Consider the following 26895-nt stretch of genomic DNA (forward strand, 5'->3'; position numbering starts at 1 on the left):
AAATAATGAATACCATCAGAATTTAAATTTGTGAACTTGTTGCAGGAAGTGGAAAAGTATGCAAAACTGGTTGACAGCATCCAGTACAACTCTCAAAAGGTAGGTTTGATGGAGAAGATAGTTGAAATTCATTTTTATTAGTAATCCAACAAGTGTACTGGGTGAATTTATAGAATGGAGTGCATAATCAATATGCGATCTTCTTATTAATATGTTTATCTATTTATCCCTTTTCTTCAGGTGACAAGAGTTGGAATGTTTGAATTACACTGCGATGAATTAATAAGAGCACTAGCCAAGAGAGCAGATGGTTTAAGAACCAAATTACTTCAGAGAATGAGCAAAGATCATCAGGTTTTGAATAAGAGGTAAACTGTGCTTGTGGTAACACGTATAATTGATAGTTCAGCTTCATTCTTAATGTCAGTTGAATTGAATTTCATTGATTCTATAGTAATGATATTTATCCTTTGTGTTTTTTCAAGACTCTGTGAAGAGTATGAGAGGATAGCAGAGAAAGCCTTGACTTCTCCAGCAAATACAGAGCACCTGATGGAGCTGAAGGTACCCTTTCGTTTAAAAAAAGAAACTCTCCAAAAAATTATTAATTAGGATGGAGCTGAAGCACAAAATTCCTGCTCATCAACTCTTAATATTCAGGGTTGCTATGTTACATTTTTGTAAACGCAGGTTTAACCAGCTTATTGGATGACATAAAGCAGTTTCCAATTGAGTGCTGAAAAACCAAAACCAAAGTAACCCAGCAACCAATCAGAACAAAGGTGTAAGATCATCATTTTGTTAATGAGAACTCCAAATGAAAAACAACTAATTCGCTTAAAGCACTGGAAATCGCAAATGACCAAGTGCATGGTGATTGTTTTTAGTTTCCCATCTAATTAGTTAGAATGATGGTGTAAGTTTTCTGGACTAATCACAGAGCAAAGTTAATAAGTAAAACCAAAGCAGCCCAGTATTACTTTTGATACTCAATCGAAAATTGTGCTTTAGAGCTTATCATTGACTCCAGCTTTTTCTTTTGATTGATAAACGAGTGCTTAAAAATGAGAGAAAATTTTGTAAGCCATAAGTTCAGTCTAACAGTAATTGTGATATTTATCGAATTATTTACATGTACTTCTTCCTTCTTAGAATTATATTGAGCAAGTGGAGAATGAAACAATATTTGACCTCGAAAAGAGACTGGTGGACACCAAGAACAGACTGGCCTTCTTGGTAAGATTATAGCATGTATATTTCAGAATATTGTGGAATATGAAGAAATGGGTCAAAAATTTGCTAGTCAAGAGTAAATTACTGTAAAAGCCCATGGATAAGCCACACTTTTTTTCCAAAAATCGTCGCTAGAAATTGGGGGTGTGGCTTATCTGTGGGAACATTTGAAAAGGGTGTCATAAATGTTCATTTTTGCATCCGATCTAATGCCTGGTTACTAAGCTTTGAATGTTCTGCCCATGTTCTTGTTGTAATGGAAAAATCTATGGAAAAACTCTGTTGAATGAAGAAATTCCTGTCAACAAATACCAGAAAAAGACCAATCATATTTCAAAGTTGGTAGAATCAATGTTCATTATATTAAAGTGCTAAAATTGTGGGTAACACTTTGAAGTACTTTCTACGTATGATGCACGATCCTCGCAGTAGATAGCGCTATTTATGCAATAGCGAAAATCAGACCTGAAAAAAATCAGGCCTGTACGGGACTCGAACCACTGACCTCTGCGATACTAGTGCAGCGCTCTACCAATTGAGCTAACAAGCCAACTGGGAGCAGGCCGTTAAGTTGATTCGTAATAAACCCGTGAAAGTGATAAATGAGATACAATAAATATATGAAGTTCATATATTTTGAACTGCGGTATTAGATACGTATGATGCACGATACGTATGTTGCAATGTTAATGATGAGTTTTCATTCGATGAACAGTGGATGAAGAAGACCTCTCAAGACTCGACTTTGGATTTCTTTTGATTTCTATCAAAAAACTTTTTTTCCAAAATTTGAGCCGCTAAATTCGGGGTGCGGCTTATCTGTGGGTGTGGCTTATCCACAGGCTTTTACGGTACTTAAGAAATTACCCTAAGCAATAAAGTTTGTTAATCATAAAAGGTCTAATCAACAACCTTAACTTTCTGTACAAAAGGAAAAAAGTAGGAGTTTTGCATTTAATATCAAGTTATTATATATGTCATGCATAAGTTCAACTTTCACTACAAACTAGGTAAAGAATTAAAATTTGGATTTCTACCACATTAAGTGACATTGTTCTCTTTGACAGGTGGACTATGCATCATTTTCTCCAGCTGACATGAGACTAAACAACAGTGTCTTTCAGTGGCATTTCCGCATGCCAGAGGTCTTTGAAGAGCACAAAAAGATAATCAATGCAAACCGTCTACAATATGAAAACAGCCTCAAGGTAAGCTACTCAGTCTCAAAGGGTGAAACAGTTACAAGGAGAGAAAGGTCATTTGACTGTTTGACCATAAATTATTTTTACTAATCAGATGCGGCGCGAGAGATTTGTAGAGGAACTGGAAAGCTACTCAAAACAGCTTGAGGAGTTCCAGACATTTGGTGACATGCAAGAAATTCAGCGTTATCTCAAGAAAGCACAAGCTCTCAATCAGAGACTAGAATCAGCTGCTGAAAAGGTAGGTATCAAGCAATTCTTTTAGTCATTCTAAACAAAACTTGAAGCATTAGACAGGATCTTACAACTTGATTCCAACAGTGTGCCATCCTTTGAAATCCTTAAAATTAAATTTCCATCATTTCTGTGGGTCAGGTTGTCCATGTTCATTTTTCATTATTAGTCAACCACCTGAATTAACATTTACCAAGTTCAAATGGAATGTAATTGGTGAGAGTTCAACATCATGATACGCCCCTAACCTTTTTTTTTAATTCCTCATTTAGATACTGACTTTCAACCAGGAAGAAGAAGCTTTTAATTGGGATGTGACCACTTATCCACAGAGGCAGCAGCTTCTAAACACCCTGAATCCTTACTTGAAACTGTATGAAACAACTGTAGAGTTTCAGAACAAATACAAGTAAGTGACAATTTGTTGTCTATGTACAACTTTTATTTTTTATTGTCTGTAAAAAAGTTAGATTGAACTTTTTTGTGGGCAAAAGAATTCTGTATCCCTATTACCTGCAGTGGTAATTATTATAATTTCTACATTTACAGTGTAGATAACATTAACATTGAGGTAAGTAATTGTGATATGTTAGCACAACACTAGGATTTCTGCAAGCATACTTTTTCAAATTCAGGTGGAAAGGTCATATTCTGCACCACAGAGTGATTATTTTTTATTTTTCTTCTTAATATCCTTGCTACTATTTTGCAGAACTATACTTAGATTAAAGAATTTTGACTTAATATACATGTATAAACTAAAGTTCAGAATGTTACATATCTATGTTTTAGCATATTCATTGACAGTAGCATGTATCAAGCATCTGTCTTTAACTTAATAGACTGAACAACATTTTTTTTATTTATATACTGTCAAGTTATTACTGTATGTTGTTTTGATCAACTAAGCATTTTGTGTGTGTGTGTGTGTGTGTGTTTGTGTGTGTGTGTGTGTTTGTGTTTATGTATTTATTAAACAAAGTTAAACAACTTAATTGTTTCTTTTTGGTTTGTTTTCTTGATGAAGAGAGTGGATGGAAGGTCCTTGGGGAACAATGGACCCAGATAAAGTTGATGGAGAAACTGGGAACTTTTGGAGAGCACTTTACAAGCTGGAGAAGCAGTTTTGTGAAGTACCAAATGCACAAAAGATTGCTGCGAGGGTAAGCTTATACTTTCTGAAAAGTTAACTAGTAAGATTTTAAGAGTTTGTGAACTTGCAGTTAAATAGGATTTTCAAAGACATTTTGAGGCCATCATACTTATTTGACCAAAAGTAAGGAAGAGTACAACATTTTAACTGTGTGGGGTACAGTATTTGAAGTTTCTGTGGTAATTTTGTGGCTTGCAAAGGTCTTTGTAACCAAACCTATCTTTCATTTTTAAAGACTCGTTTAATTTATCAATCAAAAGAAAAAGCTGGAATCAATGATAAGCTCTATTAAAGCACAATTTTCAATTGAGTATCCATATACCTCATAAGTCTTTCTGCACAGCATTTAATTGACATGTCCCGAAGGTGGTCAGTGTAACTAACTGAAGGTTACACTTCATTATTTTTATTTTTTTGTGAAAACAGATGAAGGGAAAAGTGGATGAGTTTAAAGAACACCTTCCCCTAGTACAGGTTTTGTTCAATCCTGGCCTTCGAGACAGACATTGGGAAATGATGTCAGAAATTCTTGGTTATCCACTCAAGCCTGACGAAGATACTAACCTTGCTAAGATGGTAGAGATGAACCTTGAGCCATACTTGTCTCAGTTTGAGACTATTAGTGAGGCAGCTAGCAAAGAGTTCTCCCTTGAAAAAGCTATGGAAAAGATGGTTCGTGAATGGGATGAGGTATGTGACTATACTGCGTAGATTTTTTTGACAGTACCTTTACTTTAGTAATTGCATTCTATTTAGCACTTTGTTATTCAATTCCAGTATTGTGTCTAATTAATTAAAAATTGTTGCAAAATGATCTTCCAAAGTGATGAAGATCAAGTCCTCCTCAAAAATCTTTATGGAATTTACCTTCCTTTATAGTTCTCTTAAACTAATAAAGAATTTAAGACATTTACAATACACTTTAGATACCATACATCATGGCCATCATTAAGGTTGATGAACAAGTGATGGTAATTATCACCATTGCCACCTTCCTTAGTGTCACTAATTTGTCCCTAGTCACCGTAACAAAATTATTTATCATTTGTCCTATGTACAATTTTTCTTTTGGATATATCAACAAAGTTGAAATGGTAAATTAGCCACCGTAATGATTACAAAAGCTGACGTTTCGAGCGTTAACCCTTTGTTGGATCCAAATTATTTCATTACTCCCACTGACGCAGCCCCAAACAGTTTCTTTCAAAACTATCAGCCTTTATACAATTTTTCTTGTCAAGCATCTGAGACTTAATTGTAATTAACATTATATTATTATAATGGCAGTTATAATCACTTTTGTCCTAAGATAATTTGTTTTTGGGCTTTTAGATTGAGTTTGTCATGATTCCTTACCGTGAAACTGGCACTCATATTTTGTCATCAATTGATGACATTCAGACTCTGTTGGATGATCAAATTGTGAAAACACAGACAATGAGAGGTTCACCATTTATTAAACCATTTGAGACAGAGATCAAGTATGTGGACAATCCTCAACATTTTTAACTTTTTAGTTCATTTTGGTGTTTCATAAGGTTCAAACAGAGTTACCCACTCAGATTTAATAACTTAAGTGTGTTGTTTTCCATGTCACTTTGGTGTGCATCAACAGTAATTTTTTAAATTTTTAGTGTTGGATATTTTACTAATACAAGGGTTACAACAGGTAGCAAGTGGGTGATGGTCATGTTATCAATATTTATGCATTGCACTTATTGATGACTTTGTTTAGAACCTAAAAAGTAAGCAAAAAGATTTTGACATGACAGCGCACAAAATTTATACCCATTGCACAACACTAAGAGGGAAGCCTTTATTTCCTCCCTTCCCCTGCTGCAACTTTGCTATTACTGCAAACTATAAAGTCAATGTGTTGCACAGCAGTTACCGTATTGTTTGGTCACTTTCTTGACATGATAACTTTGTAGGGCCTGATGAAAGGTTACAGTTTAAGATGCTGAGAGACACAAAACAGAAATCTGCTTTAGTGATCAAAATACAATTCATTCAAATGTTTCTTTCTGTTTGATATGTAGGGAATGGGAAAGCAAACTAATGCTGACACAAGAAATCATTGATGAATGGCTGAAGGTGCAGGCCACATGGCTGTACTTAGAACCCATCTTTAGTTCCCCTGACATCATGGCCCAGATGCCAGAGGAGGGAAGGTCAGTAATGCTGTTTTGGTCATTGTTTTATTAAATGTATATCCTGCTTAACAGCTTCTATTTTGATCTTGTTTAACATGCAGGCGGTTCAGCACTGTTGACAAGAACTGGAGAGAGATCATGAAAGTGGCCGTCTTGGTGAGTTTAATAAACTGTCCCATCCATAGCTTTTGTAAAACACGTCTCAAGAAATGTCTTTGTTAAGCATATGGGGCCATTTTATTGTAACACCTTGTCTGAATTGTTTTCTTTCTTGCATCTGTCTGGCATTTTTTCCATAGGATCGCCATGTTCTCACTGTGGTGGCCATTGAAAAGATGTTGGAACGTTTGAAGAAATCTAATGAATTGTTGGAACTCATTTTGAAGGTTTGCTTGTATAGAATTTTTCATATCACAATTAATGTACTTGTGACCTGAAAAGAAGCAATTTTGTGGACATACGTTATTTCATTTTACTCTTACATACTTTACATAGTCTTTGTCGAGGATATGAAATAATCTAACTATATATATACATCCTTATACTCTTTTCAGGGACTAAATGAGTACCTGGAAAAGAAGAGACTCTACTTTCCACGCTTCTTCTTTTTGTCAAATGATGAGCTTTTGGAAATTCTGTCTGAGACAAAAGATCCAAAGAGGTTTGAAACCGTGTGTTAAGAGTAATATTTACTTATTGATATCTCATTTCTTGCCTTGTAGTCCCTCATAGTTTATCTGATCAACATAAAAGTTGCAAAATGTTTATCCTGAATTGAATGCAGTAATGCAGTGAATGTGATATTTTTTACTAATTTTTGTCCATGAAATCTAGGAAGAGAAAGACCCAAGATGACCCTAGACATTATCTAGCAATTTTAAAAACCTTACAAAGAAAATAATTATGAGCCTACAATGAGGTTGACACCCATGCACTTGTTGAAGGCCCTGAAAACTTCAATTTTGTTAAACCCACCAGTAGCTACATGTACAAAGTTGGTATTATGTACAATCACTATCCTGTTAATTTAAGATAGGAAACAAAATACTGTATTGGTGAACTGCATTGATTATTCATCCCTTATATTTTTCTGGGTATTTCATAGTAAATCATTGTCAACAAGTACATTGTACATTTTTACCCAGTTTTCTCCTAAAAGGAGCTACATGCCCAAAGATAGCTGAATTTTCATAGAGCATTTTGTCACTTGAAAAATGATAACCACATTTCAATGTTATCACTCCTTAACACAGGCAAACAGTATAGGTAACTTATGATCCTTAATTATTTATTAATTAGAGTGCAACCACATCTTAAGAAGTGCTTTGAAGGAATTGCATCGCTGGAATTCACAGACACATTGGACATAACCAGTATGAAGAGTTCTGAAGGTGAAATTGTGCCCCTCAAAGATGTAATCTCTACATCAAAAGCAAGAGGACAAGTAGAGAAATGGCTGCTGGAGCTTCAGGAGGACATGATTGCTAGTATCAGAAAGGTAACTAGAAACAAATAAGACTATTGGTTTGACAGTCATGAAATACTTGTTTTAATCATCACTCTCATTCTGTTTACACAATTATTCCTTATCCTGTTGTATCTATATTTCTCTGACTGTTGTATCTATATTTTTCTGACTGTTGTATCGATATTTCTCTGACTGTTGTATCTATATTTCTGTGACTGTTGTATCTATATTTCTCTGGCTGTTGTATCTATATTTCTCTGGCTGTTGTATCTATATTTCTCTGACTGATGTATCGATATTTCTCTGGCTGTTGTATCTATATTTCTCTGACTGTTGTATCGATATTTCTCTGACTGATGTATCTATATTTCTCTGACTGTTGTATCTATATTTTCCAGGTCATCATGGAAGCAAAAGAGGCTTATGAAAAGACAGAAAGAGTTAAATGGGTGAGGGCATGGCCAGGACAAACAGTTCTCTGTGTTTCGCAGTTGTACTGGACACTGGAGATACATAAAGCAATCAAGGGTGGAGCCAGTGTAAGTTATTTGTTTTCGCATGGCAGGGGCTGTAATTTACATAGATGTAATTTTCCTTTGTTGTGAGTTTGCTATTTACAATCTGTGTTGATATGAATCATCTGAAAAGTTTTTTTTTATTTTTTTAAACATTTTTCATTGTTTTCTCCAAAAGCACCTAGGCTAACAGGGGGGATTACAATATTAAAAATTTGAAAACCAATTTGTCCAGGTTCACACCTAAACAGACACACATTAAACAACACAAGTTTTTTTAAGTGGTTACTGCTTGTGCCTTTGCCTACCTAAGCAAATGGTTTGTTCTAGGTTTTATATGATTAAAACATGTCAAAAAAGCTGGACTTTTTCGATGATTGTAAATCTTGTTGAGAGAAATAAAGTTAAACAACAACAAACATATGAAACATATGTATGAACTGCGGTTATGAGACGTATATGTGTGAACGATCCTTCGCAGTAAAGCACTATTTGAGCAATAGTGAAAATCAGACCTGAAAAAAATTTCAGGCCTGTACTGGATTCGAACCACTGACCTCTGCGATACTAGTGCAGTGCTCTACCAATTGAGCTAACAAGCCAACTGGGAGCAGGCCATCAAATTAATTCGACATAAACCCGTAGATGATAAATCAAACAACAACAAACATATGAAACATATGTATGAACTGCGGTTATGAGACGTATATGTGTGAACGATCCTTCGCAGTAAAATAGCTCAAATAGTGCTTTACTGCGAAGGATCGTTCACACATATACGTCTCATAACCGCAGTTCATACATATGTTTCATATGTTTGTTGTTGTTTGATTTATCATCTACGGGTTTATGTCGAATTAATTTGATGGCCTGCTCCCAGTTGGCTTGTTAGCTCAATTGGTAGAGCGCTGCACTAGTATCGCAGAGGTCAGTGGTTCGAATCCCGTACAGGCCTGAAATTTTTTTCAGGTCTGATTTTCACTATTGCTCAAATAGTGCTTTACTGCGAAGGATCGTTCACACATATAAGAAATAAAGTTGTTTTTAAGGCTAACAAAAATGTATCACGTCTCATCAGAAGTAGATGGCTGCCTATAGACCCATATGATTCTTTATACAGATATACATATACAATTTCTTCAATTTGTGATGTGTGTAATTGTTAACTTGTGCACTTTCATTGAACTGATAACGGTTTATTCACAGTATATCCACATAAAAGGTGTGGCTCTTCATCTGTGAAAGCCTACGATACTAATATTTAATATTAAAACTAAATTATAATGACTAAATTGTAATAAAAACTATACATGAAAGTAAATATGTAGAATATATTGGTTGGTGGTGGTGGTTAATTGTTTCTATATCTTTACAAGGAAGACAAAGTGCACGCCTTTAAGAATGCCTTGCAGAGCCTGCAGTATTCTTTAAAATCTGTGCAATTCCTTATTATTTGCTGGCAATTCGTTAAAAATCATGGCTGCTGAATGCTGAAAGGTGCCTTGTACAAATGGAACATAAAGCCTTGGAGTAACACTGGAACGGAGATGCCTAATGGGTTTAACAACTTGCAAATTTAAATGGGAGGGCTAGTTATCAGAATACAGTGCTTTTAAAATAGTCTTTAGTAGCAAGTAGTCTCTTAGCTCCAGGATAGGTAGCTAGCCAAGATCCAAAATGGTAGATATACTGTTTACATATTTACAAGTGATGAAACTAGCCATAGCCAACTGGAGCCTTTGTAGTCTAGCTGAGAGGAACTTTGGTAGTGGATAAAAAACAGTGTCACAGTAGCTTATTTTAGACAGAATTAATGTTTCTACCAAATGTTTCTGTAGTTTAGAATTAGTAAAGTTCCTTATTTTTCTTGAGGTTCTCAGAGTAGTAACTGAGTGATAAATATATAAGTGTGGGTATTATTGTTTTGTTTTCCAGGCTCTAAATGATTACCTTCAGCTTAACAACAGCCAGATTGAAGACATTGTGGCCTTGGTGCGAGGCAAATTGTCCAAGCAGAACAGAGCTACTTTAGGTGCCTTAGTGGTACTGGATGTACATGCCAGAGATGTCCTTGCTAAACTTTGTGAACTGGGTAAGACAGTTATATCACTCACAATAATGAGCTTGCTGGGGATTTCTCTACATTTTCCTATCCTTTAAGAAGAAGTTACTTGGTAAATATTCATAGCAAGAAGGCAATAGATTATACTCTGGTTTCTAATTTTCAGACCAATAAGCCCTCTCCAAATTACCTGTGGCCTCTTTTTCAAAACAAGGCCTTATGTTAATTCAATCATTTGTATGAAAATCATTTGAAAGGACGAGCACTAGGAATTGCTTCCAAAAAGAGACTAAAGGTAATTTGGAAATGCGCAATTTGTTTTTTCTTTTTGTCAGATATTATCATAATCTGAAACAAATTAAGGTTCTCATAAATCTGACTAGTTTGAATCCTCTGAACCATCAAAAAGTTAAAGCCAAATGTGTGCGCATCAGCTTACTGACATTTCTCAGCAGGAATTCTAAGGGAATGTAGCCACCTGTCCGATTCGGTTACTTTTTTTTTTCATTGATATCATTTTTCTTTAACCCTTTTACTCTCAGGAGTTACCATCGAATACTGAATCTCTCCTTACAATATCCACACACTGTTAAGCAGAAAGGTAACAAGGAGAGGCAAAAATATCAACAAGCGCCGGGATAGTGCTTGACTTAACATAAAATCATTACTTAGACATTGAAAGTGAAAGGGTTAATTTCCTTTTTTTTTGGGGTGGTTTTAGGAATCCAGAGAGAAGATGATTTTGAGTGGTTGGCACAACTGAGATACTACATAGAGGTGCAGTTTAACTATTGTGTATATACAACTCTGCCTGTCGCATGGCATTAAAATATTCCCAGGAATTTTGTTTTTAACGTAGTTTACTGCGTTGTACTTTTCAGGAAGAGAACATAATGACAAGGATGATAAGTGCCCAGTTAGCTTATGGTTATGAGTACCTTGGTAACTCTGGACGTCTTGTTATCACTCCTTTAACGGACAGATGTTACAGGTAAGCTGACAGAACGCTATCTTAATTTAATTTTGTTTTTCTCACAATGGATGCTGAATTCGCCACAAATGTCAGAGATTATCTTAATCTCTCCAGCATAGAGCAGCTGGGAATTTTGCACCTCCTCATAGACGGGATTCTTGCCCATTGCAGGTTATCCTGCATCATAATAATACGTGTAACCTTCTCTGACGGTTCGTGAACACCAATGAAACATTTTCCTGGGTTGAGAGAGACACTGTCAAGTGATTGTCGTTTCTAAAACCACCAAAGCAATGAGCGTGGCCAGTCCTCGAATGCTAACTGCTTGACGCAGGGTCTTATTTACTCATTGTCAGCGTGCAATACAATCTGGCAATACATTCTTCTCGCTATTACCAACACTTAATTGTTGTTATGCTCTACCTCCTAGGACTCTGTTTGGAGCTCTACAGCTACACTTGGGAGGTGCTCCTGAGGGTCCTGCTGGAACAGGCAAGACTGAAACAACCAAAGATTTAGCCAAAGCTGTGGCTAAACAATGTGTTGTGTTTAACTGCTCTGATGGACTGGACTACATTGCCCTTGGAAAATTCTTCAAGGTTGGGATACCCTCATATTTACTTCTTCATCTATACTATTAACAAAAACAAAAAGCAATTTATTGTTTGAAAGTTGTTTCCATAAGTTATTTGTTTGAACTCTGAAAACTTTTGAACGCGTGAAACAATCAATACAATGTAGTTTTCCTTACATGACCTGATAGTTACGACAGGGACATAAAGACAGCAGAGTGACAATAACTCTCAAAAAAGAAACGAAAACTTTGAGTTTAAATTTACAAGACTTGTTTCGACATTCCCATGTCATCTTCAGTTGCAAATGAGCTTTCAACAGTTGTACATTTGAATTTATATAAAGGTACGTTATAAATTACGTGTCAGGGCTTACATTACAATTTGAATATTAAATACGCGAAAAATGTAAATAGCGCGCGTTTGACTAGATCAAATAGTAATAATAATAATAATAATAATAATAATAAAAGACCAAAGAACAACATAATTAAAAGGAAAGAGACAATTCTAGATGCTTCAATTACTGATTAAGAATGGGTTTTTCCCACTTAATATGCAATGCCTCTTTGATCTTAATTTGGTATTTTGAAGCGGCAGAATCTAAGATCGTGAAACATTCTGTATCACAAGAATCAAGACTGGCCCTTGATGATTGCAGTTGCTTGTAAATATGCGAAGTTTTGTCCGACAAGAGGTGCTCACGAACTCGTGTACAAATGTGGCGAGTACCGCTTTGTCTACGTTCGCGTGTCGTTTATAAATTTTCGTGTGCTTGCAGTAATGTCAGTTATAGTGGTGAGACCACTCGCCAAATCTTTAAACCAGAGTAGCATTAAACCGTGTCTGATTGTCCACCTGGTTGCTGTGTGAACTTAAATATATCTTAGTTTGCACTTCGTTTTTAGTAAAAGATTCTTGCAAAGATCGTCCACATTCCGCCTCCCGGTTAGCTCGATTGGTTAGACCGCTGGACCGTTGTGCGGGGGGAGGTGGAGGGTTGGAGCCCCGGCAGAACCAACACTCATGGTTTTAAAATAACTGAGGAGAATGTGTTACCTTTCTATAATATCAAGAAATGGATAGACATTCTAGTCTTCTCTGATAAGGACGAATAAACCGTAGGTCCCGTCTCCTGCACCTTTAATTAGATAATTTGATTAGGAAGTGGACGTTAAAGAACGCACATCACGAGATTACTGTGATATGGTCTGGCCTGGTTACTGGGGGGAGGGGGCATCTGTAAAAAAATTCGCCTTTGTTGATTGTAAACTGCCACTGGCAGTCTGGTAAAGTCCCCTGCACAATATTGTAAAGCGCCATGAGCTCAGGATATGAGCGCTATGTAAATAAAAGTTATTATTATTATGCAGTATACACGTTTGGATGCTAGTGAGCTAAGCATAATTATTATTATTATTATTATTATTATTATTATTATTATTATTACTATTATTATTATTATTCCTAGCGGCAATCGCTACGATCGCATCAGAAATGAAAGAAACCTTTGTTTCCTATGACACGCGCTTAGAGCCTGTTCAGTTTGGAGTTACAGTCATCGTAAAAAAGAAAAAAAAAAGGAAAAAGAAAAGGAGGTGCAGTCGTAATCGATATTCTAACCGATGGTAAATGTATTTCGACTCGCAGGGTCTGGCATCGTGTGGAGCGTGGTCTTGCTTTGATGAATTCAACCGAATTGACTTGGAGGTGTTGTCTGTGGTGGCTCAGCAGATTCTAACCATTCAAATGGGTATAATAAAGTTAGCGTTTTTGTGAATCTGAAGCTTTCATTTTTATGGTGAAACTAGATGACATTTGTTTGTTACCAGGTATCAACTCAGGGTCAGATACCCTGCTTTTTGAGGGAACAGAAATTAAATTGGATCCATCCTGTGCCACATTCATTACTATGAATCCAGGGTATGCCGGCAGGTCTGAGCTTCCAGACAACCTCAAGGTATTGCTGATTTTTTAAGATGAACACTGCTATGTTTTCGTTTTCCTTTCCTCTGACTGTTTACTACCGCTTTGGTTTCCAGGCTTTGTTTAGAACAGTCGCCATGATGGTCCCTGATTATGCCCTGATTGCTGAAATATCACTGTATTCCTACGGTTTTGTGAATGTAAGTGGAACTACCGATTGCTTTGCGTACTTGCACTGTTTAATTTGTGTTTGACTTGTCATTCCAAATCATCGAGTTTGTTATTAATTAGGCTCGTCCCCTGGCTGTGAAAATTGTCACCACCTACACACTGTGTTCCGAGCAGCTGTCGTCACAGCATCACTATGACTACGGCATGAGAGCTGTCAAGTCTGTGCTAACTGCTGCAGGAAACTTAAAGGTAATGAAGTGATGAAGTGAGTTAATTCCCTTTTTGCCTTGAGGCAATCTATTTTAGTATGCATTACTTCATCATGAGGAGTTTAATTCTCTTTTTTTCTTCCTGCAGTTGAGTTTAATTCGTTTTTGTTCCTCCTGCAGTTGAAATATCCCGAGGAAAATGAAGACATATTGATGTTGCGCTCCATCAATGATGTTAACTTACCCAAATTCTTGGCTCACGACCTGCCACTATTTGAAGTAAGTTATTCACAACAGCATATTTATTTTTCTGTTTGACATGGAGGTCTAGGACTTATTTGCTTCTATTTTTTCTTACGTAGGGAATCACTTCTGATTTGTTCCCTGGTGTCAAACTGCCCAAGCCTGATTACACGATTCTGACAAATGCTGTTCAAGAAAACTGTAAAGCGATGAATCTACAGATGGTACACCAGTTCCTTACCAAGATCATACAGGTTAGTTGTAACCTGAAACATACTATAACCAGTGTTTGGGTGGTCTTTATGAAACAACTGAGATATCACGAGTGCTCCTGAAAAGAAAAGAATATCATTCATTGACCAGTAAACCCGTGGTTATTTTATAAAAGCAGTAGACAACACTTTCCATCGATTTACCTGCGTAATAACCCTCTCATGATGTTTAGAGAACACTCCAAAAGTTTGTAAATCCCTCGCCTCTAGCTCGTGATTTACGAACTTTTCTCGTGTTCTCCTAACCGTTGGAAAGTGTGGTTTATTGCTTAATTGTCGTAAGCACTTGTAATATGAGCAAACAGTTTTTGATCAGTAGCATCAGTAGCTACTGTGTAGGAACTGTGTAAATTATTTGGCAACTGTTTCTTTCTAGCGACTCATTTATTAATATACTACTTGACCTAATATCTTCATACATTTATTGACGACTCTAAATTTCGATGCACCTATGTCATCCATTTTAGCTTTTCCTTTCAATTGATAGACAAGAACTGCCGTTATAAAATAGTCACCTACAAGCTGTAATTATCAACTAACCAACCGACAAGCTTGCACAATATATCTTAGTTCATTCCAAGTGTTCCTTTTCAAAACGTACTAATGCATTCTTATCTGACATATTTGTCGTATGGGCTATGTCGAATACAAATTTGTCTTTGGTGGCCGAATAGGGCAAAATGTACAGCTGCTAGAAGTGCTATTCCTCTTGAAACATTTAACGTTTCATGGTGCATTTACTTGCAGATCTACGAAATGATGATTGTGCGCCATGGCTTCATGATTGTGGGTGAACCATTTGGCGGCAAGACTTGTGCTTATCGTGTGTTGGCTCGTGCCTTGAGTGATGTGGCAGAACAAGGGTTGATGGAGGAAAATAAAGTGCAGACTGTGGTTATCAACCCTAAAGCTATCACTATGGGTCAGCTGTATGGACAGTTTGACCCAGTCTCCCATGAATGGTCAGATGGTGTCTTAGCTGTTAATTACAGAGGGTTTGCTTCCTCAACAGTAAGTACTTTGTGAACTTGTCCAAATCATGCGCCAGCCCAAATTCAAATTTCCGTTATCGAAAGATGATTCAATAGAAAATTAAATCGTGGTCGCAGAAGAGATTGCTGAAAATCTTAACATGATAGGAGTCATGCTATCAGGTAAATCACGTTCTGGGATGGCTCATATTACTGACGATTGAATTGCTGGTAGTGTAATGTATGCTCTACCCGAAACCCCCTACAAATGTGTGCTGACTTATCAAGTTTGATTTCACGATTTTATGGCTTAAACAGGTGCAGGATGGGTGCAACTCTTTAAGATAGCAAAATTAAGGATGCTTAATTTAGTGGTGCTATTTTGGAGATAAATCTCTACTTCTGATTTTGAAAATCTTCTGAATGCACCGTTATTTAGTAATGACACTTCTGTGAAAGGAAATCGTGATAATGATGACTTTTCAGAATAAATGATAGTGTTACTGATGAAGTGTTCATATTTTAAGTGGCAAGGTTTTGTTTGACAGACTCCAGACCGTAAGTGGTTGATTTTTGACGGACCTGTTGATGCCGTGTGGATTGAAAACATGAACACTGTACTGGATGACAACAAAAAGGTAAACGTGTTTCGAAAGTATTTTTTATTCCTTTCTTTGCATACAAACTTGTTCATTCTTTGATGCGACAAAACAATCAACATGGGTATTAAGACAACATATCGCTGTGATTTAAAATCGTTTACATTTGAATGTTGTTTTATTCCGCTAGCTTTGCCTTAACAGTGGTGAAATTATCCAGCTTGCTCCTACTACTAACTTGATCTTTGAGCCGATGGATTTGGAGGTCGCCTCACCAGCTACCGTAAGTAGTGTGTGCAAACGTTTAGATTCTGCTTGCTATGTGCGAAAAATGAAAAATGTCTGAGCATGTGCAACCTTAGCTCGCGTTATACTAGCTACGCATTCCGGTTGGTTCGGCTTGCTCGAGCTCCAGAGTGGACCTACTTTTGCGTCTTGGATGAAAATAAATGAGGAGAATGTGCTGCCTTTGTGGTGAAATCGACATTGTTTGAATGTCTTAACATTCTTGTCCTCTCGGATGATGGCAATAAACCGTTGTCCCCGTCTCTTGTACATGTGTCTTCAATCTGCGTCAAAATTAGTGGACACATTTTTGATGAGTTCTATTTATGTAAAGAATAACAGTCCTGTTTCTACCACACTCTAAGTCATTAACAGACCACCTCCCTCATTCATTGTTGGCTACAAGTTCATGGAATCACGATACAGCATTGTTTTGGGGGGCAAAGGGGGTGAAATGGTTAACTTAACGAGGGTAAAAGAGATAAAATTGGAGTAATTGGGGGTTGTAAAAGGTTCATGTGTCAACAATTTTGTCGCCAATTGTTAGCTGTCATCAGTCATTGCTGAAGAACTCAAAATTTGGGGCCCGTAACTCTAGTTTTTCTAACATGATAAAGGTGGGGGACGTTCCGATGAATTCGCTCCAATACAGCTGCTCTGAAGCGTTCGGGTAAGTAAAGTATTCACTCAGTCGGTCTGCTGTTCAGTCGGTCTGCTGTTCAGTCGGTCTGCTGTTCAGTCGGTCTGCTGTTCAGTCGGTAAGCCAGTCAGTCGGTAAGCCAGTCAGTCGGTAGGCCGGTCGGACGTTCAGTCAACAAGCCAGTCGGTCTTAGAAAGCGCTGGGGACTCCCCTTATATCATGGTTTTTGGGTTGTAAAAACAACCGTTTCCTGTGTATTTCCAGGTGAGTCGTTGTGGTATGATTTACATGGAGCCTCACATGCTCGGATGGAAACCGCTACTTGTATCGTGGCTCAGTACTCTTCCCAAAACTCTGAATGAGGAAAACTTGGAACTTATTAAAGACCTGTTTGACAGGATGGAGGAAGCGCTGCTGCAGTTTGCTCGCAAAGGAGGCTTCAAGGTAATGTTATTTCATTTCTGTGGTACTTCATGATGTCGATGTTACAGTTGCCAACCATGTGACAGTATAAACTTCAAATCCATGATCAGCATTAATACTGATTAACTTTTCATCTTATAGGAACTGTCTCCTACAACAGACAGTAACATGGTGAAGTCCCACATGAACCTGATGGACACCATGATGGACGAGTTCCATGATGAACAGAAGTTTAAGGAGCTCAACGAGAGAGAAGTCGCAGCTTGGCTTGAGGTAATTTTCTCTCTCCTTTAGTTCTCTTCATAGCCTTGATGGCCGTTATGTTTTCTGATCTTGTTCTTTTTGTTTTTGTCCCCATAAGTGTATCTTCCTCTTTTCTTGTGTTTGGTCTCTCGGTGCTTCTATCGATGCTCGCGGAAGAAAGGATTTCGACAAGATACTCCGAGAAATCGTGGAGGTAAATGTTATGTATTCAGGCTGTTGGAGCTTCTTGACTTTTTAGTTATGCAGGTCAATCTGGCCAGATAAACGCACACGAATTCTCACAATCAGGAGTCTGCTTATCGTTGTATTAAGAGTGATGCTGCCGCTTAAATATTCGGCTTCGAAAAATGTTTTACCTAACTTATCTTGTCTGAAGAGGCTCCGATAACATTGTTGTGGAGCCGTTTCACCCACTCATTCGTTCACTTCATTTTCCGTCACCTCCCCCTCTCTGATTGAAGGAGGGTCGTGTTAGGGTGTAACGTGTTCCAGGTGTTCGAGAAATACAGTGCCTCGGATAAGGTAGAGTCTTGTAAAGTGAAAAGCATGACTGAGTTGCTCGTTGTGACGTCTTTTTCGCGTACTATTCATGGTCCGTAACCTTTTCCTACAGCGGTAATCTTTCTGTGTTGGTTTGTAGGGTCCTTTATCCCTGGAGAGTAAAAGTAAGTATCACATCCTAGAGATTGTGGATCCTCCACCGCGACCATTCCTTTGTCCCTTCCCAAGCAAAGGGACTGTGTATGACTACCGATTCGTCAAAGAGGTAACTTCATTTCAGTCATTTTATGTCAGTTTACAGTGGCTGTGCTTTCTTCGTGCAATTTCGTCTTTCTTCGCGTGCTTTCTTCACGCTCAATTTCATCTTTAGGGAATGGGCAAGTGGGAACTTTGGACTGAAGAAATCAAGGATGCTCCTGCTATTCCCAAGGTATCTTGCGATGGATTACTTCTCTCTGAGGCCTTAGATTAAATTTAGATTTGCCATAACATGTTTTGATTATCCTACATCCACATTTTATTTGAGATAGTGAGGTACGGTTCAATCGGCTCACTTGATTGTATTGCACATTGTTAGTTTGAACAAGCGGAGGCAAGAGCCAGCGGATTAATAAAAAAAGCCTTTCTGCGCCTGAGATATTGTATATGAAGATACGTTCAGATTTGGTTTTTGTAGCACAGGCTTCATGACTAGCGGCACCATGTGAAGCCACCAGTTTAGAAAAGCGTTTTAGAACAATCACGATATGGTTCAATTTTTGTCATGAAATTCATCAAATTGAACTTCCTTATAATTGTAGATAGCCACTCAAACAAGGAGTTGCATGCGTAGTTACTTACATGCTAATCTCTGATTGCGACATGACTCGCATAAATGTAAAGAAATACTCAATACAAGCATCTCTTACCAATTTTTTCCAGGAAATGGCTTTTAACGAGATCATTGTACCAACTGTGGATACTGTGCGGTACACTTTCCTTATGGAAAAGCTTGTGTCCCATCAGAAGTCTTGTCTGTTTGTTGGGCCCACAGGAACTGGGAAATCTGTCTACATTACGGTCAGTCCTGTTATTATTAAACGTTACAATCTCCAAATTGGAAGTGTTACTTGACGTGGATTCAGTGAATTGGGTACAAAGTAATAGCAAATTGTTATCAGAGATTAATAGGTGAACTCCGCAAAAAAACTTCCGGAGAGCTCTGATTTAGAAGGCCTTGTTGCTCTCTCTTCTCAGTCTTGTAGACTTTGTAATTCTGATTTCCAATAACGCACAATTTTATGATGTACTGATCACTGTGGTAATATGGTTTCTTTTGTTTCAACAGAACTTTTTATTGAAGAACCTTCCGGACACATACAAACCTTTGCTGATAAATTTCTCAGCTCAGACCACTGCTAAACAGACGCAAGACATCATCATGTCCAAACTGGACAAGAGGCGAAAAGGAGTGTTTGGCCCTCCCCTGGGAAAGAAAACGGTAAGTGTTATTTTGTTGCTTCCTCCTTAAGTAGGCCAGTCCTGTTCGTTCACTGTTGATGAACTGAAGTCCCGCCATGGTGTGAATTACCAGGGGATTTAGAGAGACCAGAGACCGTATCTAAAGTCAAAATATCGAGGATGAAATTACCTTAACTGAGTTAAAAGTATCCAGCGCAAAATTACACCCATTTGATACACTGAGGCAAATATTCACCCGGAGACGCAACCTAAGTTGGGATATGAATAAAGGGGGAAAGTTAAAGAAACTGTGGTGGTTTGTTGTTGGGGGATTGTAACAAGGTAATTTTGGTTTTATCAACCAGGCTCCGGTTGTTCAAAGGGCTGATAACGCTATCCAACGGATAAATCGCTATCCCGCGTGCAAGTGTTACCAAAACGTACTGCGCTATCCACCGGAGAGAGATTTATCCAGTGTATAGCGTTATCCATCCTTCGAACAACCGCGGCCAGGTTGTTAATGTAAATGGCCACCGTAAAGAGTTTCAAAAGTTTTTAAGTTGGGATATGTCGAGAGTTTTATGTTACGCGACTTCGCTGGATTTTTAAAGTCCCTAGGAGATATTAAGAGAGCAACATACAAAGTGCTCAACACCACAAGGTGATCTAATTTTCTCCATCCATTATTTGGCTTCTATGCTTCCGTTCAGAAAGCCAGATTTGTTTATCATCTTATCCTTTCTTTTGTTGACCAAAGACAAGTAAGGAGGCATATTAATCTGTGATTTATTTTATAGGTGGTGTTTGTTGATGACTTAAACATGCCTGCCCGTGAAGTATATGGTGCCCAGCCTCCCATCGAACTGTTGCGACAGTGGATGGATCATTGGAACTGGTAAATAATCTTTGTTAGAATCTTTCCGTTGATCATTTTGTGATATTCAGCGGTTACTTCGTTCTATTAAGTCAATGTTTAATGTGGTTTGTTGATGTTTGTTTTTGTTACTTGCTCAGGTATGACCTCAAGGACACTTCTCCTATCCATCTGGTGGATATTCAGATGATAGGTGCCATGGGACCACCCGGAGGTGGCCGCAATCCCGTCACTCCTCGCTTCCTACGCCACTTTAACACTATCAGTATCACCATGTTTGATGACACCACCATGACCAAGATCTTCGGCAGGATCATGGAATGGCATCTTACAACAAGGTCAGTTGTACATGACGTATAACTAGTAGTATGTGACACATCTGATATGTGTACAACTTACCATCGCTCAAACGTATTCATGAAAAAAGGAATATTATAGTTTGCATAACTTTTTTTTTTTCAAGAAAAAGGTTACCCAATTGTCTATAGAACAGTGTGCACTAATGACGCGAACTGTCCTATTAGTGCCCAAGTTGGGTTGTAGATGTCTGAGCGTGTTCCATATTTTTGTTATAGTTTTCATCGTGGGTGCTATGAACTACCGGTGTTTATGTTTATTTTCATTGTATATTATATTTCAGGGGTTTTTCAAAGGATTTTATGTCCGTGGGTGACCTGCTGGTAAACAGCACGCTGGAAGTATACAAGAATGCCATGACGAATCTGCTACCCACCCCAGCCAAGTCACATTACTTGTTCAATTTAAGAGACTTCGCTCGGGTCATTCAAGGAACTCTTCTCTCCACTCCTGATATCATTGAGGATCCTGATAATCTCAAACGCCATTGGGCTCACGAGGTCTGCAATCAGTTACTACTGATAATTACTTGTCGCATGTTTATAGGAAAGCGTGATTTGAATAGACTGTTAGATTTGACAGTCGATGGACAAAGGATTATAGCGGCTGTTTGATGTGTACTGCTAAACTTGTCCGATCAAATATGAACATATTAATTGATGTTTTGAGTCCTAGAGGAGCTCCTAGTTTATTTCCGTGCTTGTTTGTTGACAGGTCTACCGTGTGTACTATGATCGATTGGTGGACGACGGTGATAGAAAGTGGTTATTTGAGTTCCTACGTGAGATGAGTAAACCTCACTTGGGTGTGGAATTTGACAAGCTGTTTGAACGACTTGACTCCAATAATGACGGCCGTGTGGAGCAGGACGACTTAAGAAGTCTGATATACTGTGACTTTACCGACCCCAAGGCTGACCCTAAACCTTATGTGGAGGTAAAAGACTTGGATAAACTACGCACTGTGGTGGAGACATACCTAGATGAGTTCAACAACATGAGCAAGAAGCCGATGAATCTAGTGTTGTTTAGGTAAGGGTAAACATTCTGAGTTTGACTCCTGCCTTGTGGTGAGGTAATAATCATTCCTATCGTATGCTGTTTGCAGGTTTGCCATTGAACATGTTTCTCGTATTTCGCGTGTGATCAAACAGCCTCGTGGTCATTGTCTTTTGGTGGGCGTCGGCGGCAGTGGGAGACAGAGTTTGACCAGACTAGCTGCACACATGGCAGATTATGACTTGTTTCAGGTAATGATTTCTCTACTTTTTATGCTTAAAATGGCTTCACAATAACGGTCACTTACGCTACTATTGTGTGTTTGCCTTCACAGGTTGAAATTGGTAAAGGTTATACCTCAAATGAATGGCGTGAGGACTTGAAGGCGATCCTGAGAAAGAGTGCTGAAGGAGAAATGAATGGAGTGTTCTTGTTCACTGACACACAGGTAAGTAAACTATGGTAAATTTCGTCGTCTACCAGCCCTGGTACTAATCATATTATTGATAATTCACTCCCATTCAATCTCTTAAGATAAAAGAAGAATCGTTTTTGGAGGATGTAAATAATTTGTTGAACGCTGGTGAAGTACCGAACTTGTTTGCTCTGGATGAGAAACAGGAGATTTGTGAAAAGATGAGAATACTTGACAGGTAAGCGTCATTTTCCAAGATTATTTAAAAGTAAAGTTGGGATTCGAGAGAATTCCAAGAATCACATAACAATGTTTGCTTGAAAGGCTCTCGCGGTAAGATGAAATCGCCGAATGCAGCGAGCTATGCCACATGGATGCTCAATTGAACTGTCATGTAGAAGCATTTTCATTCTACGACACTCAGAAGTAAAACCTCTCCCTACATACTGATTAGACTTTTTTCTCAAAGGCAACGTGACAAGTCCAAGCAGACAGACGGCTCTCCTGTGGCTCTGTTCAATTACTTTGTTGATCGCGTCAGAGACCAGCTGCATATCGTGTTGGCCATGAGTCCTATTGGTGATGCCTTCCGAAACAGACTCCGAAAGTTTCCCTCGCTTGTCAATTGTTGTACCATTGATTGGTTTCAGGTAACTGTATCCTAAGATTTGTCTTTTACAATCGATTCTCATTAGCATATCGTAGCTAGTGGTAAACGCCTGTAACTGAAACCTGGAAAACGTAGGCTTTGGCCTAGCTTGGACCCATGCCTCTCAGATATCAGTTCGGCACTGGAAACAACTCCACTACAGATTCGCATGTTGGGAGTGAGGTACAATTATCCTTAAAAGTTGTTCTTCTAAATGAAAAGAGTTTTTGGTTTTATTTTTTGGCAATGATTAACCCTTTCACTCCCAAACTCTGATTGTCAATTCTCTCCTTTAGCTGCTTTACACTTCTGTGTAAATTAGTGACAAGAATTTGGTGTTAGATCAAGAGACCAACTTCTTCCTTATTAGCTTGAATATTGTGACCCTTTTGCTGGATAATGCATGGATATCAATCGCAGAAGTTACATGTTAATCACTTCTGGGAGTTAAAGGGTCAAGACGTACTGAAGTGTTAAGGCTGTATGTTGCAACATAGTAACCATCAAAATCACAACATCTTTGTGAAGTCTGCATATATTTCTTGCGAGTTTGTTGCTCAATCATGCGAGCCAATTTGTTTGTTTGTTTGTTTGTTTTTTAGTCATGGCCAGACGATGCACTTCAAGTAGTAGCTCAGCGATTTTTAGAAGACCTGGAAATGGACGCTGGGGTGAGGGATGGATGTGTTGAGATGTGCAAGACTTTCCATACTGAAACAAGAAACCTTTCTAAGTCTTTCTTGGATGAACTCAAAAGGCACAATTATGTGACACCAACATCGTACTTGGAGCTTATCTCAACATTCAAGACTCTGCTGAACATGAAACAAGTGTGAGTAGCTTCATTCTTCATCTTTAGCGGATCGTTTTGATGCAACTCTGTTACAATACTTAGTCATCGTGAAATTTGAAAATTCAGAAGCCGTCCAACCTCATAACTTACAAGTCTCTAAAAAACGAACTTACAAACAAAGGACAGCAATATAAATGAACAGTAAAGGCCCCAAGGACAGTTTAAAACAGAAGAGATGAGCACAAACTACAAACAGTTCTCTAGAAACATTCTAACCTAAATTTGAAACTTCGCAAACTTTGCCGTGACTTTGAAGTTAATGTGACGAGTCTTTTGTTGTTTAAGGGAGGTGATGAAGGCGAAGAAGAGATATGAAACTGGCTTGGAGAAACTGGCATCTGCGCAGTCACAGGTAACCGACTAGCACAGTCTTTTGGCATCTCAAAGTGACTTGATCTTATTGTGGATGTTGTTCTCTGTCAGGTGTCAGCCATGCAAGGTGAACTAGAAGCCCTCCAACCACAGCTTATTCAAGCTGGTAAGGAAGTTGATGAGATCATGGTTGTCATTGAGAAAGACTCAGTGGAGGTTGCCAAGACAGAAAAGGTGAGAAGTATAAATTGGAATGGTGTTTTTCTTGTTTTATGTTAATGTGTCTGCCGTTTTTTAATAACGTTTCACCTCCCTTTCCTTTTTGTGTGTAGGTGGTGAAAGCGGACGAAGCAGTTGCTAACAAACAGGCTGCAGCGGCCCAAGCTATCAAGGATGACTGTGACAAGGACCTGGGTGAAGCTATTCCTATCCTAGAGGCTGCTCTTGCTGCCCTTAATACGCTGACTCCAGCCGTGGGTGCCCTTCTTTCTTGTTTCGTTTTGAAAACTATATAGCTATAATTATAATGTGTGGTAGTCGGAAAAAAAACAACTGCAGATACATCCCTACAGACCTGTTTCGTGGTTGCCCACTCATCAGGGGATTTTAATGGCAGAATAATGCGATACCATCGCTATAATTATAAGTATAAATATAGCTATAGTTATAGTTATAAATGTATTGAAGGAGAGGTACACGGCTTTAGACAAAGCCCTTTGTGGCAGCCACACTTAATGTTGGTTTGAAAGATTTATGTAAAGAAGATTTGGTTGGAGGGGGGAGGGGTAGGGGGTTAGGATTGGCTTACATTGCTTAATTGGAGAAAGAAATGAAACCATGTTCGATTGAGTTAAAGAGAAATGCTTTTAAAAGGTTAAGAGTTCGAACCCAAAATAAATTTTCGGACAAAGTCCTGACAACTCATTGTGCTTTCTTTGTAGGACATTACTGTAATGAAAACTATGAAGTCGCCACCAGCTGGTGTTAAACTTGTTATGGAAGCTATTTGTATCTTAAAGGGCATCAAGGCCGAACGAATCCCGGATCCCTCGGGTACAGGTAAAAAACCATTTGTCAGTCCTAACTACTTGACAATCCTTGGATTTCCCCAGGCTCACGTAGCAAATCGTGTTTCTCTGATTCTGTTTGATTTTTTCGTGTCTTGAGGTTATATTTGAATTGATGTTGTGCCATGTAAACAATTGAAAAACGAGTCCTGAAAGAAAAATTGTGTAATAAGATTTGAACAATGACTCGAGAACTAGACTCTAAAGGTACGTCGCTACTACGTAGTTGTGTTGGTTTACAGGATTACTCCTCAATTTGTGATGTTCGGGTTCCAACTCAGTTGAAGTGTTGTAGTTTAGTTGGGGAAACGAGACGGGCCCTGAAATAGATTTTTTGCTGCTTTTAGGGAAGAAAATCGAGGATTTCTGGGGACCTTCAAAGAAACTGCTCGGCGACATGAACTTCTTGAAAAGTTTGCAAAGCTACGACAAAGACAACATTGCACCAGCTATCATAAAGACAATCCGACAGAAGTACACCTCAAACCCTGAGTTTGATCCTGAAAAAATTAAAACAGCGTCCACTGCTGCTGAGGGTCTGTGCAAGTGGGTCGTCGCCATGGAGTCCTATGACAAGTAAGTGACGTTTCTTTTTCTGTACAAATTGTAAAAATGAAAACTTGTGCATAGTATAGTAGAAATGAGAATATAAAGAGGTTTCAGTGTAATTTGAAATACTTCCACTTATAAATGACTGTAGAGTAGTCTTGAATTAAAAACTGACTAGTCTTGTTTGTACTATGCAGGGTTGCGCGGGTTGTGGCTCCTAAGAAGGCGGCACTGAAGGAGGCTGAAGCAGAGCTGTCTGTTGCTATGGAGGTAGGAGACTCTCATTTCCATTGCTTATGATTTTAGTATTAAGCTGCCAAAGATGAGCTCGACAGGAGAGACCGAAGCTAGAATTACAAGAAAGTTTGCGAGCCGGCGTTTGAGTTCTCCGTGTCGTTATATCTGCAATTTGTATTTGGTACATTTTATCATCATTATCATCGTTATTTATAGTGGTAAATGAACTGAGCAAGGTACAACTGATTCGGAAATTAAAAGTGTTTTAATGTTTTCTTATTGTCTAAGGAAAAGATGCGATTTAGTGCAAAAGTGTGGCCATTTGTAAATTTTATGCAGTGCTGAGTGCCTTCAGATTGCAAGGATGGCTAGCAATTTTAAAATACATGTGACGAGTTAGTTTATTTATTTATGCATGTATCTTTAAGTTATCCGCTGAACAGCATTAGTATCAATTGTATTGCTCACTGAATTATTTCCAATGTTTGTAACACTGCAGAGTTTGAATAAAAAGCGTGCAGCTCTTCGTGAAGTTCAGGATAAGCTGGCTCGACTGCAAGAGAAGTACGAAGCCAATGTGAAGAAGAAGGCTGATCTTGAAAAACAGGTACAAACAGCTTTCTTACGCGCATATTTATCTACTCACAGGACGCTAAGGACGTTACTGATCCTAGCAGTATGCAGGACGCTTGTCACACATCAATACCTCACTATTGAGTTTCTGTAGTGCAATTGTTAAACCGCGAAATGTAGAGGTCTTAGGCTCGAATTCTCACTGGTTACTGATACTTCTTCTTTTCCCCTCTCTGAGACTCCTTCGATTCTCCGCTAATTATGTGTTACAGGAATATTTATTTACCTCTTCTTCTGTCCTCTACTTGATTGGAAGTAACGAATTTTGCCTTTGTTTCGCAGGTTGACCTTTGTACCAAGAAACTTGAACGCGCAGAAAAGTTGATCGGTGGACTGGGTGGAGAAAAAACAAGGTAGTCTGTTCTCCAACCTTTTTCCTCCATGATTTTTAGCATAATCTTTTTATGGTTTCTCGGAATCTAATTCCTTTTTCAATTTTTCC

At 38.2% G+C, this 26895-nt stretch overlaps 1 protein-coding gene across 2 annotated transcripts in view; it reads left to right on the forward strand.

The window, feature by feature from the left end:
• LOC111340655 (dynein axonemal heavy chain 7) overlaps positions 1-26895 on the forward strand; it is a 46689-nt gene that overhangs the window by 11849 nt on the left and 7945 nt on the right. For both annotated transcript variants that reach the window (XM_088746065.1, XM_088746066.1), the window contains 53 exons: positions 46-99; positions 241-368; positions 486-564; positions 1153-1236; positions 2301-2441; positions 2530-2676; positions 2942-3078; positions 3697-3832; positions 4249-4512; positions 5155-5303; positions 5862-5993; positions 6077-6131; positions 6275-6361; positions 6530-6636; positions 7275-7473; positions 7842-7982; positions 9894-10050; positions 10742-10797; positions 10902-11011; positions 11424-11592; positions 13216-13318; positions 13398-13525; positions 13608-13691; positions 13783-13911; positions 14052-14150; positions 14234-14368; positions 15134-15397; positions 15906-15995; positions 16147-16239; positions 17146-17325; positions 17446-17577; positions 17666-17761; positions 18209-18334; positions 18440-18499; positions 18991-19128; positions 19397-19549; positions 20307-20404; positions 20524-20721; positions 21024-21240; positions 21455-21771; positions 21848-21989; positions 22073-22186; positions 22273-22391; positions 22623-22803; positions 23405-23634; positions 23941-24007; positions 24079-24201; positions 24300-24440; positions 24909-25026; positions 25382-25610; positions 25781-25853; positions 26320-26427; positions 26736-26806. In XM_088746065.1, the coding sequence (XP_088602191.1) occupies positions 46-99; positions 241-368; positions 486-564; positions 1153-1236; positions 2301-2441; positions 2530-2676; positions 2942-3078; positions 3697-3832; positions 4249-4512; positions 5155-5303; positions 5862-5993; positions 6077-6131; positions 6275-6361; positions 6530-6636; positions 7275-7473; positions 7842-7982; positions 9894-10050; positions 10742-10797; positions 10902-11011; positions 11424-11592; positions 13216-13318; positions 13398-13525; positions 13608-13691; positions 13783-13911; positions 14052-14150; positions 14234-14368; positions 15134-15397; positions 15906-15995; positions 16147-16239; positions 17146-17325; positions 17446-17577; positions 17666-17761; positions 18209-18334; positions 18440-18499; positions 18991-19128; positions 19397-19549; positions 20307-20404; positions 20524-20721; positions 21024-21240; positions 21455-21771; positions 21848-21989; positions 22073-22186; positions 22273-22391; positions 22623-22803; positions 23405-23634; positions 23941-24007; positions 24079-24201; positions 24300-24440; positions 24909-25026; positions 25382-25610; positions 25781-25853; positions 26320-26427; positions 26736-26806 (7088 nt within the window). The remainder of the gene's footprint in view (positions 1-45; positions 100-240; positions 369-485; positions 565-1152; positions 1237-2300; positions 2442-2529; positions 2677-2941; positions 3079-3696; positions 3833-4248; positions 4513-5154; positions 5304-5861; positions 5994-6076; positions 6132-6274; positions 6362-6529; positions 6637-7274; positions 7474-7841; positions 7983-9893; positions 10051-10741; positions 10798-10901; positions 11012-11423; positions 11593-13215; positions 13319-13397; positions 13526-13607; positions 13692-13782; positions 13912-14051; positions 14151-14233; positions 14369-15133; positions 15398-15905; positions 15996-16146; positions 16240-17145; positions 17326-17445; positions 17578-17665; positions 17762-18208; positions 18335-18439; positions 18500-18990; positions 19129-19396; positions 19550-20306; positions 20405-20523; positions 20722-21023; positions 21241-21454; positions 21772-21847; positions 21990-22072; positions 22187-22272; positions 22392-22622; positions 22804-23404; positions 23635-23940; positions 24008-24078; positions 24202-24299; positions 24441-24908; positions 25027-25381; positions 25611-25780; positions 25854-26319; positions 26428-26735; positions 26807-26895) is intronic.

Source organism: Stylophora pistillata, chromosome 14 (assembly GCF_964205215.1).
Source record: "Stylophora pistillata chromosome 14, jaStyPist1.2, whole genome shotgun sequence".
NCBI lineage: Eukaryota > Metazoa > Cnidaria > Anthozoa > Scleractinia > Pocilloporidae > Stylophora > Stylophora pistillata.